At 43.3% G+C, this 14,134-nt stretch overlaps 1 protein-coding gene across 3 annotated transcripts in view; it reads right to left on the minus strand.

The window, feature by feature from the left end:
* Nucleotides 1-242: 242 nt before the first annotated feature.
* The window catches only part of Ppp3ca (protein phosphatase 3 catalytic subunit alpha), a 261,596-nt gene continuing 247,704 nt past the window's right edge, over nt 243-14,134 (minus strand). Inside the window, exons 11-14 of one of the 3 annotated variants that reach the window (XM_004643705.2) lie at nt 12,605-12,689; nt 7,357-7,454; nt 4,391-4,420; nt 243-1,338 (exon numbers count right to left, since the gene is read on the minus strand). In XM_004643705.2, coding sequence (XP_004643762.1) covers nt 1,142-1,338; nt 4,391-4,420; nt 7,357-7,454; nt 12,605-12,689 — 410 coding nt within the window. In that variant the 3' untranslated portion in view covers nt 243-1,141. Of the gene's footprint in view, nt 1,339-1,398; nt 1,566-4,390; nt 4,421-7,356; nt 7,455-12,604; nt 12,690-14,134 lie in introns of those variants that run through there. The other 2 variants (XM_023703850.1, XM_004643706.2) reach the window with 2 other exon arrangements.

The raw sequence follows: 14,134 nt of genomic DNA on the forward strand, positions 1-14,134 counted from the left end.
ACATGCTAACCATCTATGTGTGCACTGACAAGCTTATGTTAAAAACTTTTAAGAATACTCTCCCCTTTAGATTGTTTCAAAGCTTTTTTGATTATAAAATTTCAAAGGCATTAAGCATTTCAGAGAATATAAAGTACGCCAGGATACATACATTTCCAGTATATGTCAGACCACTAAGCGCGTTACAGTCCCATACAGGCCAAGACAGCCATTTTTTTTCTTAAAAAACATGCATAGGCAGATTTTTTTTTTACAGAATATAGATGCTTTATCACTGTACTTAATGTGGTGTCTCGTTCACTAGACTTAAAAACGCACCACTCATAAATATTTAACTCAGCAAGCCACAACCAAGACTTGATTTATCAACAAAACCCCTAAATATAAACAGCAAAAAAGATAGGTGTAATTATTCCAGTTTTTTTCAAACTTAAAGAAAAAGGAACGATGTTCACTGCCAAATTAAAAGGTAAGGGTTGTAATGGAAAGAAGGGCAGTCAAGCACACTAAAGAAACCTGAGGTAAGCAGATCTGTACAAAATCAAACTGTCCTTTTTGGCATTTTTAACAAATTTGCAACATTCTTTTTTTTTTTTCTTTTTCTGTTTTTTTTTTAAGACTGCCTAATTCAGTTTAGAGCCTTTGTCTGACAAGAGTAGCAAAACATTATCAATAAATAGTCCTTATTTAGTTTGTACATCATTTTTGTTAAAAATGTTTGATGTTATCCATTTTAGTGCTGCACTGTAAACGTACAATAGAGTAAGAAATTAGACAAAATTTTCATGTCCAGTAACAGAATAAAAGGCCTTTCATGAACCTACATGGAAGTCCCCAACGCAGCAGGAAAATATGTTCACCCCCTAACATCGCAGAATATACTAGCATAGCTTTCTTTTAAAAATTTTTCCCCAGAAGCATTTTTAAAAGGCATACTCAAAAGAGGTGCTTAATCACCATCCTCAACAAATATAGTTTCTTTTCTGTCTCCCTCTCCTTTACTGATCATGTAAACGGAATCCAATGCCTGGCCCCCAGAGCACACACACTAAGTCAGAGGCAAAAACACACCCTTGTGTACGCAGAAATTCCCATCATGCCCTGCAGCTCGGGAAAAAAAAAAGGGGTGAGCAGGAGGCGGTCACTGAATATTGCTGCTGTTGCTGCCGTTGCTGTCTGTGCCGTTAGTCTCTGAGGCGAGGGCCTTGTTAATGGAGTTGAGGTTGGCATCCGAGGGCACAGCGTCTCGGCGGGGTGGCATCCTCTCGTTAATCCGGTCTAAGCCCTTGGCCTCCTCGAAGCTAGTGATCTTATGTTGGGGTGAGAATCCTTTGATAGCTACATGGAAAAATCATTAAAAAAGAGGCAGGTTAACTGGGGCACTTTAAGAGTGCAGCAGTTGTGGCAGGGAGGTCAGGGACTTCGCAGTGGGTAGGAATCCTTTAGTGGAGAACAACGTGACAGGACCTGAACACGACACGACAGACTCCTTACCATACTCGGAGGTGACCAAAGGTTGGAAAACAGCCAGGTATCTTGCCAACCAAAATGTCTTCTTGAAGGCACTAAGATGGAAGATTTCTGTGTCTTTGCGAAAGGTTAGATCAAAGAAATCCACAGTGGACAGGTAAAGAGGGAAGATGCTTGCAGGACAGGCCCCTTGGAACAACCCCCACTGGGCACGCCAGCATGACCAGTATGCTAGGCTCTGAGCTGGACAGATGGCAGTGGGCCCCAGTGGCACCTCCCATTGCACTGGAAACTCTTGGAGTCGAGGGTGTTCTACACCTACCATCCTAGCAACAGGCTTGGAGCACAAGGCAGAGGGGGCCAGAGAAGGAATTAACACAGGCATTTCCTGCCATCTCAGAATCCCACCAAGACCTCCTCATGGCACCTTTCCATGGATTGCAGGAAAGAGGAAATGATAAACTCTGGCTTTCCCATTCAGTCCTGAAGCCTGTGGAGTGGGCAACAAGGTAAGAGAGACTCAGAAAAACCAAGATCAGATTATGAAGTAGAGAAAAAGGCAATGCCTTCCCTTTAGCAGTGAACAGGTCAAACTCATGTTAAGTCTGGTATCCATTGCTGCCTAAGTTAAAGGAAAACTCATTTTCAGAAGATCAATGAGTAATAGACATAACCACTGAGATGTGGTTAAAAAAGGGAAAAATTATTTTTAAAATTTTTGGCAAAAATAAATTGGACTAGTGTGTGCCTTATTTAATCACACATGGATTTCTCCAAGCAGATACCATGATTCAGGTATGGGTTTTGTCTGGTAACCCTTAGCTACAAAGACAGGTAAAGTACTTGTGCAAGAAAACTGTTTCTCCGGTGGGTGCACCAAGCAGTGAGTTGCAAATCTCATACATATGGAAACCAGTGACATCAGTTTGTGCCACTGAACTGCAAGGCAGATACTCAAGGGCCAATCGCCAGTGCTGACGGGGCCAGGGCGCCATGACTGACAGAGGGCAACTGCATGGGATCTGTGTGCTCCCCACCTTCCTGGGGCAAAAATTAGAGCAGTCTTAAACTGAAACGGAGCCAAGCCCCGCTACACAGATGTGTGGTGCCTTTCTTTGGTATGGGTGAGATTCTTAAAAGACAGACAGTGGTCCTGGAACTCATTCTTAATGAGGAGAACAGTGCTCCCCCTCTGCATTGTAGGATTAGCATCGTGGTGATTAGTCAACTGTGCAAGGAAGAGTGGGAGAAGGGAAAGACCAAAGCCCAAAGCAAAGCTTCTTAATTCTTCTGTAATTCAGTAATAAACAAATTGCAGAATCATAGAGCCATGAAATGAGCACCCACCCTGAGAAGTTAATTATTTCGAGGGATAAAATAATGGCATGATGCTGGACTTTACTCTTCTTCTAAATTGTTGCACATATTTTATCATAATTAGCATGTAGAGCTTATCATTTTAATTTATAACAAAATTTTATCAATTTAAATTGGCAAAATGGAATCTCTAGGTTTGAAGAGCCAATAGAATGGGACATAGAAATTGTGAATCTATTAGAACCAGGGCCCTCTCTGGGCTGGGGCTCGTCCTGGGCACTTTGTTGCCCGCTCTGGAAGAATGTGCTGTGCTGTAGCTGGTGGTCAGACAATGGGTATTAGCACTGTACACTGGTAGTAACCATACACAACACAGAGTCACAGAAACCACAGAAGACAGCCAGACTACCGACAAGAGTGCACACTGCAGATTAGGGTTTGCCAAAAGGAATAGAGATTCCCACATAAATAGCAGTTTGCTGACTGCTATTTAGGAAGCAGTTGTATTTTCTCTTACAACGCTGACGTTTGCCCTCCCATATCCAAATCAGGTACAAATTGCGAGTCTAAAGTGGCACTTTTTCCATCATACCAAAGGACCATATGTACACAATTTTGGGAAGAATAAGAAGTTATCTTGCAAGAACAAAATACAACTGAACAATTTTGTTTTAAAGGGGAACTTCAAATTATTCTTTTTTTAAATTTCCAAAGGATATGGTACACACAATATTAAGAACTATTATGGTATGCAGTTCTCTCAGTCACATTTCAAAAGCATTTGGCTAAAAAAGTAGCAGCTAAGGGGTCAACTCTTATGTCTTCTTGCAGTGCAGGACGCTGGTGGTGACTCGGGATGCTGGCTTCTCCCTACATCCGCGGCAGGCACCTGTGAAGGCTGACTGCGTGAGTGATTGCCTTATGCTTACTGTGCTTGTCACTGGCCAGTCCTACCACCACTAGAAACTTTCAGACTCTCCCTAACATTTTCCTGGCACTAGCTATACTACAGTCACTGATAGGTAAAATTGATAAGGTTAAAATAACTTTCTTTGTACACATCTGTCTCATGTTTGAATAGTTTTTAGAGACAACAGTTAATATTAAACTACAGAAAATCACTATTCAAATGAAAATTTTTTTTGAGGGGCTACAAATTGCTAAAGACTACAAATCAATAAAGCTATTTTTATGCTATCCTTCACAGTGCTGCCTGGAAGTGGTTTGAGGGAGGGACATGGTTCAGCTCAAAGAATGTTTTATGTGTTTTCAAAACAGCTGCCATAAGCTCCACCCCGCATCATTCAAGATCTGTAATGCTTTTGCTTTCTATGATAATGTTAGGTTCATCATATACCAAAGTCAAACATAGCTTTAAGGGAAAAAACAAACAAACAAACCATAGAAGAACATTTTCCCCTTTAAAGCAAGAACATTTTGGTTAATACTGAGCCACAACTGTTAGCCCAACACCCACACACTCTGTACAAGCTACAGCAAAAAAAAAAAAAATAAATAAATAAAAATAAATAAATAAAATGAATACACCCAGCAGAGCCCTTGTCTGTTGCACACACAACAGAAAGGGGCCTGGCCAATTTACCTTCATCAGCCTCAATAGCCTCAACAGTAGCTGAAGAGAAGAAAGGGTGCAAATGAATGAGAAAAATGAGCAGAGGATTCTTAACTCTAAGAACAAATCAGTGACGATCAAAGGCACTAAGAGGACTAATGCTTCTGTAAGTGCTGGATTCGGGCATAGACAACAACACAGAAATGCTAAAAGAAAAGAAAGAGGACCTCCACAGAAAGTGATAAGAACTGGGTGTGACTGTGCAGGGGTCTGCTTGGCTCTAAGCTGGCTACCTAAGTGACAAAGCAATGAATACTTTAGGAAAGCACACCCTGAGTTTATTTTTTTCTAAAATGTGAACTGAGTGAATTGAGAAGGAGTTATGGAAATCTGCAGTGTGTTTCTGGCTCACAGAGTACAACGAAAACTCTGCACTATGTGGCTATTTACAGTTTAAAAGTGCAACCAAGGACAGTGGAAGCACAGCCACCTCGGTGGGGTCCTGCATGCTTTTAATGTAAAACTGCACTTTTCCTACTGTGGTACAAAGAAAGATAGGGGTGTAAATTGAACAAAAGCTAAAATCCTATGTGTTCAAGCTCATAGTGCATGTGGCTCTCAAGAGACAGACAGGTGGAGGTGGGGTGGTGAGAGGGTGAAAGAGAAAGGAAAGAAATGGTGTGTGCATGTATGTGTGTGTATGTGTGTACATATATAATGAACTTTGGGGGGCAGGTAGACCAATTTCAAATCAGTTTCCTTTCTATATTGTAATTTCGTTTTTGGAAATGACATTTTTGAAATGTTACAGATCAAGTGGTAACATGGCAGTAGCACCAATAATTATATTAGAGTTTCAAAGAACAGGGTGGCTCCATACTGAAATCTCATTTATGAGATTCTGTAGACATGTACTGAAATTTTATTTAAGCATATTTAAGAGCCAGAACTGTAAAGGCTCACTGCTTTATCAGCAATTTTTACAAGGTCTGTGTTTGCACTCTGCAGGGATGTTAGTAAGGCTACTTGATAGTTCTCTAATCAAATGATAAAATGCACAATTTCTCTGGAAATCAGTATTTTTCCTAGGATGTTTAATGTTTAAAATTCTAGCCCTTGATTTTAATTTGCATTTTTCTAATAATTTAAGTTTCAGAAGTGGAGCAACTGCCCAATATACACTATAACTTACAGTGCATTTTAGATTCCTTATGACACACAAAATATGGTCACTCCAAGGAAAAATCTAGACAGCAAGGCTTTGACTAACTTCCTTTTCAGTTAAGTGGAAAGGTGTTGGACCATTAATTCTGAAGTTGTCGTAACACGTGTGGTACCAAAGACATTCTAAGGTTTCCGACTCTCAAGACAAGCGAGTTCTCGGTCCGCACAACTTCTCTGTGTCTGTGTGCAGGTGTGTGAGGAGTTCAACACAGAGGAACACAAACCAAGTGGGTAAATGAGAACAGAATAACTGAAGTCAAACACACATATGAAAAATCTGAAAATGAAACAAAGAATTGTAGTAAGAAAGTGAGCAACTTAGGTTTAAAGTGAAACCAGAACTCCAGGGCCACACCAGCACTGACACTAAGTGTGCTGCCAGGGGTCCAGGCCTGGAGGGCGGGGGCTCTGGGGACTTCGTGGTACCTCAGGCCACGCTCTCAGAAACCAGGCCTTTGGCAGGCAGAGCTGCCCCATCCACAGGTGAGGAGCTACTTAGTAAGGGTTTTGTTGGTGGGAAAACTTTACTGTTATAAAGGTATTAAAATAATTTCTAGCTAAAAGTTTAAAGAGAGAAATGTACTCTGATACTATGTTATTCTCTTACTGTAATTTAAAATGTCTGAATTTTGTGGCAACTCAAAGATGTTAGTTTTGGAGTTAACTGACTGAAAATAAAGTTATGGAGACACTGCTTGCATGGGATACTCTAGCAATACCATCCCCAGGAAGCTGATATTTATTCTTCATCTAGAAGTTTTCTAGACAGTGTAATGCTAAAAACACCTGGCTCTTCTAGGATGAAGGACAGGGATGGAAAGAAAATATGAAAAAGACTAAGGAAAGATAAAACAAAATACATAAGAGGCTGAGATTGTTTTAAAATGTTACAGTGTTATTTTAACTTTTTTCTAGTGAAGTCTAATCTACTAGCAAAATTTTTCCATTGTGAAAATCGTAAGTGAATGACAATACTAGTTGGTAATAAAAATGACGAGAATAAGAGTAGCACAGTGCTGTCTAACATAGATAGCACCGGGCATATGGGTTGTTAATTACATTCAGTGCACAAAAGTGCTTTTGCAGTTGTCCCAGGCAGATATAAGTCAATAGTTATATGTTAGCAGAGATCCTGGGTAGATTTACAGAAATCTCCACTGTCACAAAAGTTCTGTTAAACAGCACTGGCCTAGAAAGCTATACTTTTAATATAAAATCTCCAGGTAGAAGGCATTATTATCATTCTTTTAAAAAAAATAAAATGTGTTTCTGCTTATATTTTATAATGACAATCAGAGAAAAAATACAGGGCTTCCAACTTCCATTCAAGTGGACAATGAAATTAACCTCCAATACTGTTCTCCAATAAAATCTAGCAGTATGGACATGTATTTATGTATGTATTTCTATGTCTTTCATCAAACAATGAATATTAATAATGGACTACAGAGTTGTTCTGGTGAATGACTGGCTCACAGTGGTCAAGCCTATTGTGAATGAGGCCACCTGAAGAAGTGCTGTCTGGTAGCCAGGTGAAATGCAAATGAGGGGCTAAAGGGCAAACCTGGACCAATATGCAAATGAGGATCATATGCAAATGAGGGTCTGGGACTAAGACCATTTTGCAGTGGACAGGTGCCAGTGTGTCCAGCAGGGCTGATGGAGCTGATGTGGGGTGCAGCCTTCTTCCAGCCAAGCTCCAGACAGGACAGGGCTTCAAAGACTCCCAGGAGAGGGTGCTGCCCAGGCCTGGGGGACCCATGGGTGCTTACCGCTTTGCAGGGTCTGCTTGCCTCCCGAAAGCACTCCACTGGGCAGCATGCCGGTGGGGGTCAGGCCCTTCAGTGTCAGCACGCTCTCGCTCTCCTCTCTGCAAGGCACCCATATTGCAGCACATTTACTTTGCATGTGGAAAACGACTCCAAGGAAAATATACAACAAAAGAACCCACATGTACCTCTACACAGGCCCTCTGGACCCTTTTTTTTTTTTTTTTAACATAAAATATACCATGTCTGCGCACACCTGTACAAATAATGTCAAGTGCCTGCTGTGGCCAGGCCACAGCACACTCCTGTGAATCCCTATCCCAGCAGGGCCCAGCAGCAGCGTGGGCACCTGACTGCAGTGGGCATCGGAGGAGGGCAGCTCTCCCTCAGACCCAGGCCCAGGGATGGCTGCAGAAACTGGCAAGGGCTTCTGAGGTCACACAGAGGAGATGAAAAGTGATGGCTCCAGGCCAAGGAAGCAAGTGTAGAAACTCTGAGATTTCTTTTTGCCACTTTCCCCAGGGATTTGCTACTCTAAGATTATTCATGATTCACTATGACATCTGTTTTACAATCCACATTGCAATAGTATTTACCCATCATTATTTTGATTTGTGAATAAAATCTAACGGGTAAACATGAAATGTGAATAACCTCACGTATCTATCACTGCAATCTTATGTAAGAGATTTTTAGTAAGTCTGAGAACCTGTTACTTCCACAGTTTGTTTTTCACTCAGAACTGGAAGTTCTATCTTTTACTTCTTAAGCTTAACTGGTAATTCCTTTCCTTGTCTCCTGTATCCACTCCTTCACAAATCTTGCTGTTTCTTCCTTCAAAATGTTCCTGGTCTCTTCCCACTTCTCCAGCCTATTATCCCGTCTCCTTTGGAAATATGTTCTTTGAGATGCAATTCACACGGCATTTAAGTCACCCATCTACAGTTTATGATGAGAAGAATGTTTCCTATATATTCATAGGCTTGTACAACCATCCCTACCCACCAGTTTTAGAGCACTTCACCAGGCCAACTGAAGCCCATACCCAGCAGCGGGGATCCTTTCCCTTCCACTCACCACCCACCTAGGGCTCCCTTCCAATCTCTGCTCTCACACTGCCTCAGTTGCAGCTTACTCTCTTTCCTCCCTCTTCTATTTGTGTTAAACATCTACCACTAAGAAGAAACTTCTCTTTACTTCTTGACTTTGCCTCTAGTGCCCCCTTTCAGCCACCCAGGCTATACCAGCTTCACAAGGGTGGGCTGGAGCCTGCAGGGCCACAGTCGGATCTTGGGTCTGGCATGTAGATCACCAAGTGTTTACTTTGAGCAAGGAAAGGAGAGGTGGAACCCTTCATGGGGACGTCAGCCACACTTTAGATTTCTGCTTCCTTCACTGCACAATATACACGCTAGGGTTGGGGCTGGAGCCCAGCTCGGCAGCATAGGGCCTGCCTGCAAGGGTGAGGCCATGTTTGATTCTCAGTGCCAAATAAAAAGACTGTAGTTGAGAAGCCCTCTACTTATTGCTGAGTTGGAGGCAAGTATTTCAGCCTGGAATTCTTGGGCTCCTGTTGAACAAGCACCAGAGCTACTGAAGGAGAGATGCTGACAGGCTAATTCCCAGGAAAACTGCTGGGCAGCAGAGCACCATGGCCCCACTCTGGGGCACCCCAGGCTTTGACACTTGTGCTGTGTCAAGTCCTGCCTGGAAATAAGAGGCCCAAACCAAAGGAACTAAACCTTTCATCTCCAGGGACCTGCTGAACGGCTTAAATTAACAAACATTTCCTGATAATTTGTAGTATATTTTTTCAAACTTTCAATTGTGTATCATAACAGAATGAACGTTATGGGAACGAGGAATGGGATCAGACACCCCCCCCCACCCCCGTTAAAATCTGTCCATCCACCTCCACCCTGGGCCACCACCAGCAAGGCCACACGCTGCATTGTGCAGCAACGCAAACTGCTCCTGTTCAGAGGTTGGCGAGGACAAGGAGGACTGAGCCTCTCTAGAGAGGTGCTATCCTGGGATCTGGGGATCCGTATTCACTTTTTTCTCTTGGTTGCCGTGGTTCCCAGAGTGTCTGCAGTGACAGAGACACCATGCCACCTTTCTGGGAAAAGCACAGCGGTGGGTGGGAGTGGGCTTGTCCACGTCTTTCCCTCCCTGAGGGTCTGTGCTTTCTCCCCACTGCTCCCCCTGTCTGAATCCCTAGCCCTTCTGCTATCCATGGCCTCTCTGGGTGAGTATCCTGCTGTCCTGCATCCCACTTTGCGGTCCACAGGTAAGCCTGGAGACGCAAAGAAGGAGGCCAAGGCTCAGAGGCAGCAATGCCCTTGTCGCTCACACCTGCAGAGTCTCCCTCCAGCACACTCCCTGTCTCTCCTGTGCAGGTGCTTGTAGCCAAGCTCCCATGGCTGATTTTCACAGGAAGGCAGTGTTGGGAAGAGGAAGAGAGCTTGAAGATCAGGCAACTGGAAGGGGCGCTGCATGTTGCGTGAACTGCTGTCTGAGTTTCAGAGGCAGCCCCGGGTCACATTGAGTATGCACCCGCCCCCAACCCCTCAGGCTAAGATGCTTCTCAGACTCTACACAAGGGACCTAAGTGAGCATTCACTGCTGCGCATGCTAGAGACAGCTCTGTGGTTCTCTGCACTGCTGCACGTCTCTGAGACCCAGATGTGTATCTGGAAGCTGGTCCTGACAAGTCCATAGCTCCATCCACGCTTATCCATTGCACCCTAGGCTTTGAGTTTCTCAAGTTCCTGTTCACCTTTTCTTCACCTTCCTGCTCCTATAGCCTGGTCCAATGTTTTGTTTGGATTTCTCCAGTAGCTCCCTAACTGTTATTCCTGCTACTGCAGCCACTGTGCAACTTGGTCCTCACAATGACACTGAACATATCCAGGTGTCAGTCCCAGCACAAATGTCATCGGTGAGAATCATGCAGTACTCATGAACTACACCCAGGAAAGTTAACCTTGGCCATGGTACCTGGACTTCAGAGCACCTCTAGTTTTATACTTTGTTTCTCACTTGTCCCTGTTCAGCCTTTTTACATATTTAAAATTTATTCCCAGATGAGCACTGTTACCCGGAATCCTCTAGACTGCTGCTGCACCCCAACTTAGTGAATCTGGATCTGCTGCTTGGTCTCTCTGCTTTGTGTTGTAAAGGGCAGTCACCACAGCCTTGGAAATCAGCTGTGTGATTTTACCAGCCATGGATCTCTGGCAAAGGTGAACATCACAGGGCACAGTACTGGGTGTTCAGCAAGCTCTCCACAGGAGGACAGCCTTGACACTGTTGCTGGTGACCTCTCCTGGCTTCACTCAGGATGCAGGTAGAGCGAGGCCTGCAGCTGCTTCCCATGCCAACCTCTCCAGGTGCTTTTCTTGTGGAAATGCAGGCTCCCAGAAGTCCCTGCCCCAGCAGAGCCCAAGTGCACCTGCTCAGCACACACGTCACTGTCACTGTTGCCCATTGGTCCAGGACTTGGCACCTGCCCCCTTACTCTATTCACAGCTCATGCCTGATCATGATTCAGGAAGCTTGGGACCGTTTCCTCTGGACAGGACCCCCTGTTCTCTGCATGTACAACACAGGGTTTTCTAGTGCAGCACAGCAGTGGCACGCAGTCCTTGTTTTGTTTTCTATTGATATGCATGAACTCCAGTCCTGGGTCACCACTGGGCTCACAGAGTTCACCTGTCATCTGAGAACAGCTGTGTTCCAGCATGTAGGGCACTGGCAGGCTGTCTGGTGCAAAAGCCTTTATGATTCTAGAGATGAGTCCTGCAGCCTTCATGTGCTTTTTGAAATCAGAAGAAAAAAACTTCTTATAGGAACAGAGGCTTCTCTTTCTTCTGAATGTACCTTTGCTTGAAAATGCTGGAGTTGTTTTGTTTCCCCTTGAACAGACTTCAGATGGAAGTCAGAAGTCTGCTCCCTTGGTCTTCTGGTGGTCCTCAGGACTGCTGGACTCATCCAGACAAGCAGTGACACCTGTTTGAACTCAGTGTTCTTCAAGACCACCTGCGCTTGCTCAAATGTCAACAGGCTTGCTGATCACACAGGAAAGTGAGTGCTATCCCTTTACTGCCTTATTTTCTCTTCATGGTCATACCAAGGTTTTCAGTTTTATTTTGCTTATTTACCACATGAATGAATAAACCCTAAAGGCTGGCTGAGAAGGGAGCAAGGGTGATCTCACGCACTAGGCTGTGGGGCAGGCTGTGCTATCCCAGTGCTAATGGGATGGTCGGGGCTGCAGAGCCTCGCTGGCTTTGCACGGTCTGTGAAAGAGGATGGTGGTGCCTTCCGCCCTTCTCAGGTGTCCCTGCTTTCTTCAAGGGTCACTGAGTTACTCTTGAGTGGTGACCAGGAGTTGGACAGAAACATGGAAAAGGGAAACCAGAGAGCCAGAATAGCTTGCTGTGAGAGAACTGAGGCAAAACTGTGGCAGAATTAGATGATGAGCCATCCAGCAAGCAGATGGAGTGTTTTCTGAGGTAGTCTTACTTAACTGTGAGTATGAATTACTGTGAATAGATCGCACTGTTCCCATATAAGCACACTGTGCGTTAAAACACTCTTTAAAAGAGAAATGCAATTAATGTGTATTATCTTGGTACTGGTCACCAAATTTCATTAACATATAATGAATTCCCTTCAAGAAAATTTTTAAAATCCAAGCTGAAGCAGAATTCATGATATGCTTTACAAAAAATACCCATACCAGAAAAAACAACAACAACAACAACACTATACAGGAACTGCAATGTTAAGACAGTTTTCCCCTTTCAGTGATTCATTAGAATAATATGGGTTCATGAGCAAAGCTTTATGGTACGAGCTTTCTAGATCATTCCCTAGAAATCTAGTGAAATGTACCTGATGAATTCATTTTTGACCATAAAGCCAAAATGAAAAATGAAGGGATTACAATAGCTTTCTTAATTTCATAAGAAGCTCAACCTAACCTGAAATAAATGTTTTAAAATCCCGCAGCAAACAGAGGCATGAGATGTGGTACAATCCATTTATAGCCATTTTCCTTCACAGAAACAACCTCGTGGACTGCAAAGTGAGGAACCAGAATTCCACTGAAAAGGACAGAACTATTTGAGAGCAGCAAACACTGTCTGGTAAGCTGTTTACATTACCAAATTAAGATACAAGAATTGTGAAGCCCACTGTGTGCAGCATAGTAACGTTCCAAGTAGGAAGGAGGAGCAGGCCCCACCTGAGAACCGAGAACACCCTGGCCATCTTCCCGATGGCGCGGATCTTGTTCCGAATCACCTCCTTGCGGGCTGCTGCTGTCGCTCCTGTATTGGGAAAAGAGCAGGGCAGTCAGGGACTTGAGATCTCACATGATTACCTGTAAACCTATGCAGGACACAGTCAAAAGGAAGCAAAATCAGTCTTGTTTCTCCTCTAAGAGATCCATGTTTATATCCAAATTGAAAATCTATGCTTTTGGTTGTTTATGCCATGGTATGGTTTGTGGGGTAGCTCCAAAGCCCCACAGTAACTTCTCAAGATCCTTAAGTGGTAGAGGAGCAGATCTGGGATCCCCCAAATAGGTGACTAAGCAGATGAGGGTGACATGGTCATTCCCTGACAGAACACCAGCTCTAGCTGGGAGTTAGGCTGACCAGTGCCTCCTCACAGGCCCTGATGGCAGCAGGACACCATTCCACTTGGTTCTGGAGGGAAAAGAGAGGGGCAACTTTGGGGAGAGGGTCTCAGAGTCCAGTTCTTCCGTCACGGAGAAGGAGTATGAGGAAAATTCCCCACCTCTCCTGCAGTTCCAGGAGGGAACTGGGCTGGGGAGACTGACTCTGTCCCCCATACTTGCAGATTCTAATCTATTTTAGGTCATTTTCACAGCTCTAAGAGAAGAGACTAGCTACATGGAAATTTCATACTCAAATATCTTATAAAATAGAAAATTTCTTATTATTAGACCATGAGAAAGCTGCTATTAAAGATAATTGTTGTTATTGAATATTCTCTTGGATGGAAAAGCACCCAGCTCTCTGCCTGTTCCTTATTGGCCTTGAACCTTCTGCTGTCACCCAGGTGCTGTATTTCTTTATAGGACAACCATATCCACAGCACATATACTGAAACAATGCATTACACAAAAATATGTTTATAATAACACTTTGTACTTTTTCAAAAAAACATTTTAAAATACACATTTTGCTGGTAGTTCTCAAATTCTTCAAATTTTTAATCCAAATTTTAAGAAATGATTTTTCTTTTACCACTCACTATTTAATGAAATTTGTTAAAAGTTAAAGTTCACCTCTGCTGCAGATGATGCCCACTTCAAAGTAAAATATTATCATAGATTATTGTTAGTAAGAATTCTGACATGGCTACAGATTTTATTTTTTCCCAAATAGAGCAATTACTGAATGTGAATAAAAGCTATTGACAAAATGAAGCATAAGGTGTTGAGATAAGAAATATCTTTGGTTATGTTATCCTAAAAACTAAAATGGTTTAGTTCCCATCCCAAAGAACACCTGTGAGGTACGGAGTGCGATACGGAAGACAGAGCAAGACTTCAGAGGCAATTCCCTGATTATGAAAATTATAAATAACATAGTCTGTCTGACTTGAGTGAACATCTATTGGAAATCCAAGGTAATCTCTGCACAGTAATCCCTAACCTTATTCCACCCCATCTGACCCCACCCCGGCCAATCCTTGGCTTAAGTTTAACAATAATGCACCTGGCTGGGACGTCTGTGTCCAATAA

The sequence above is a fragment of the Octodon degus genome, unplaced genomic scaffold (genome assembly GCF_000260255.1).
Source record: "Octodon degus isolate 3935 unplaced genomic scaffold, OctDeg1.0 scaffold00183, whole genome shotgun sequence".
NCBI classification, from domain to species: domain Eukaryota; kingdom Metazoa; phylum Chordata; class Mammalia; order Rodentia; family Octodontidae; genus Octodon; species Octodon degus.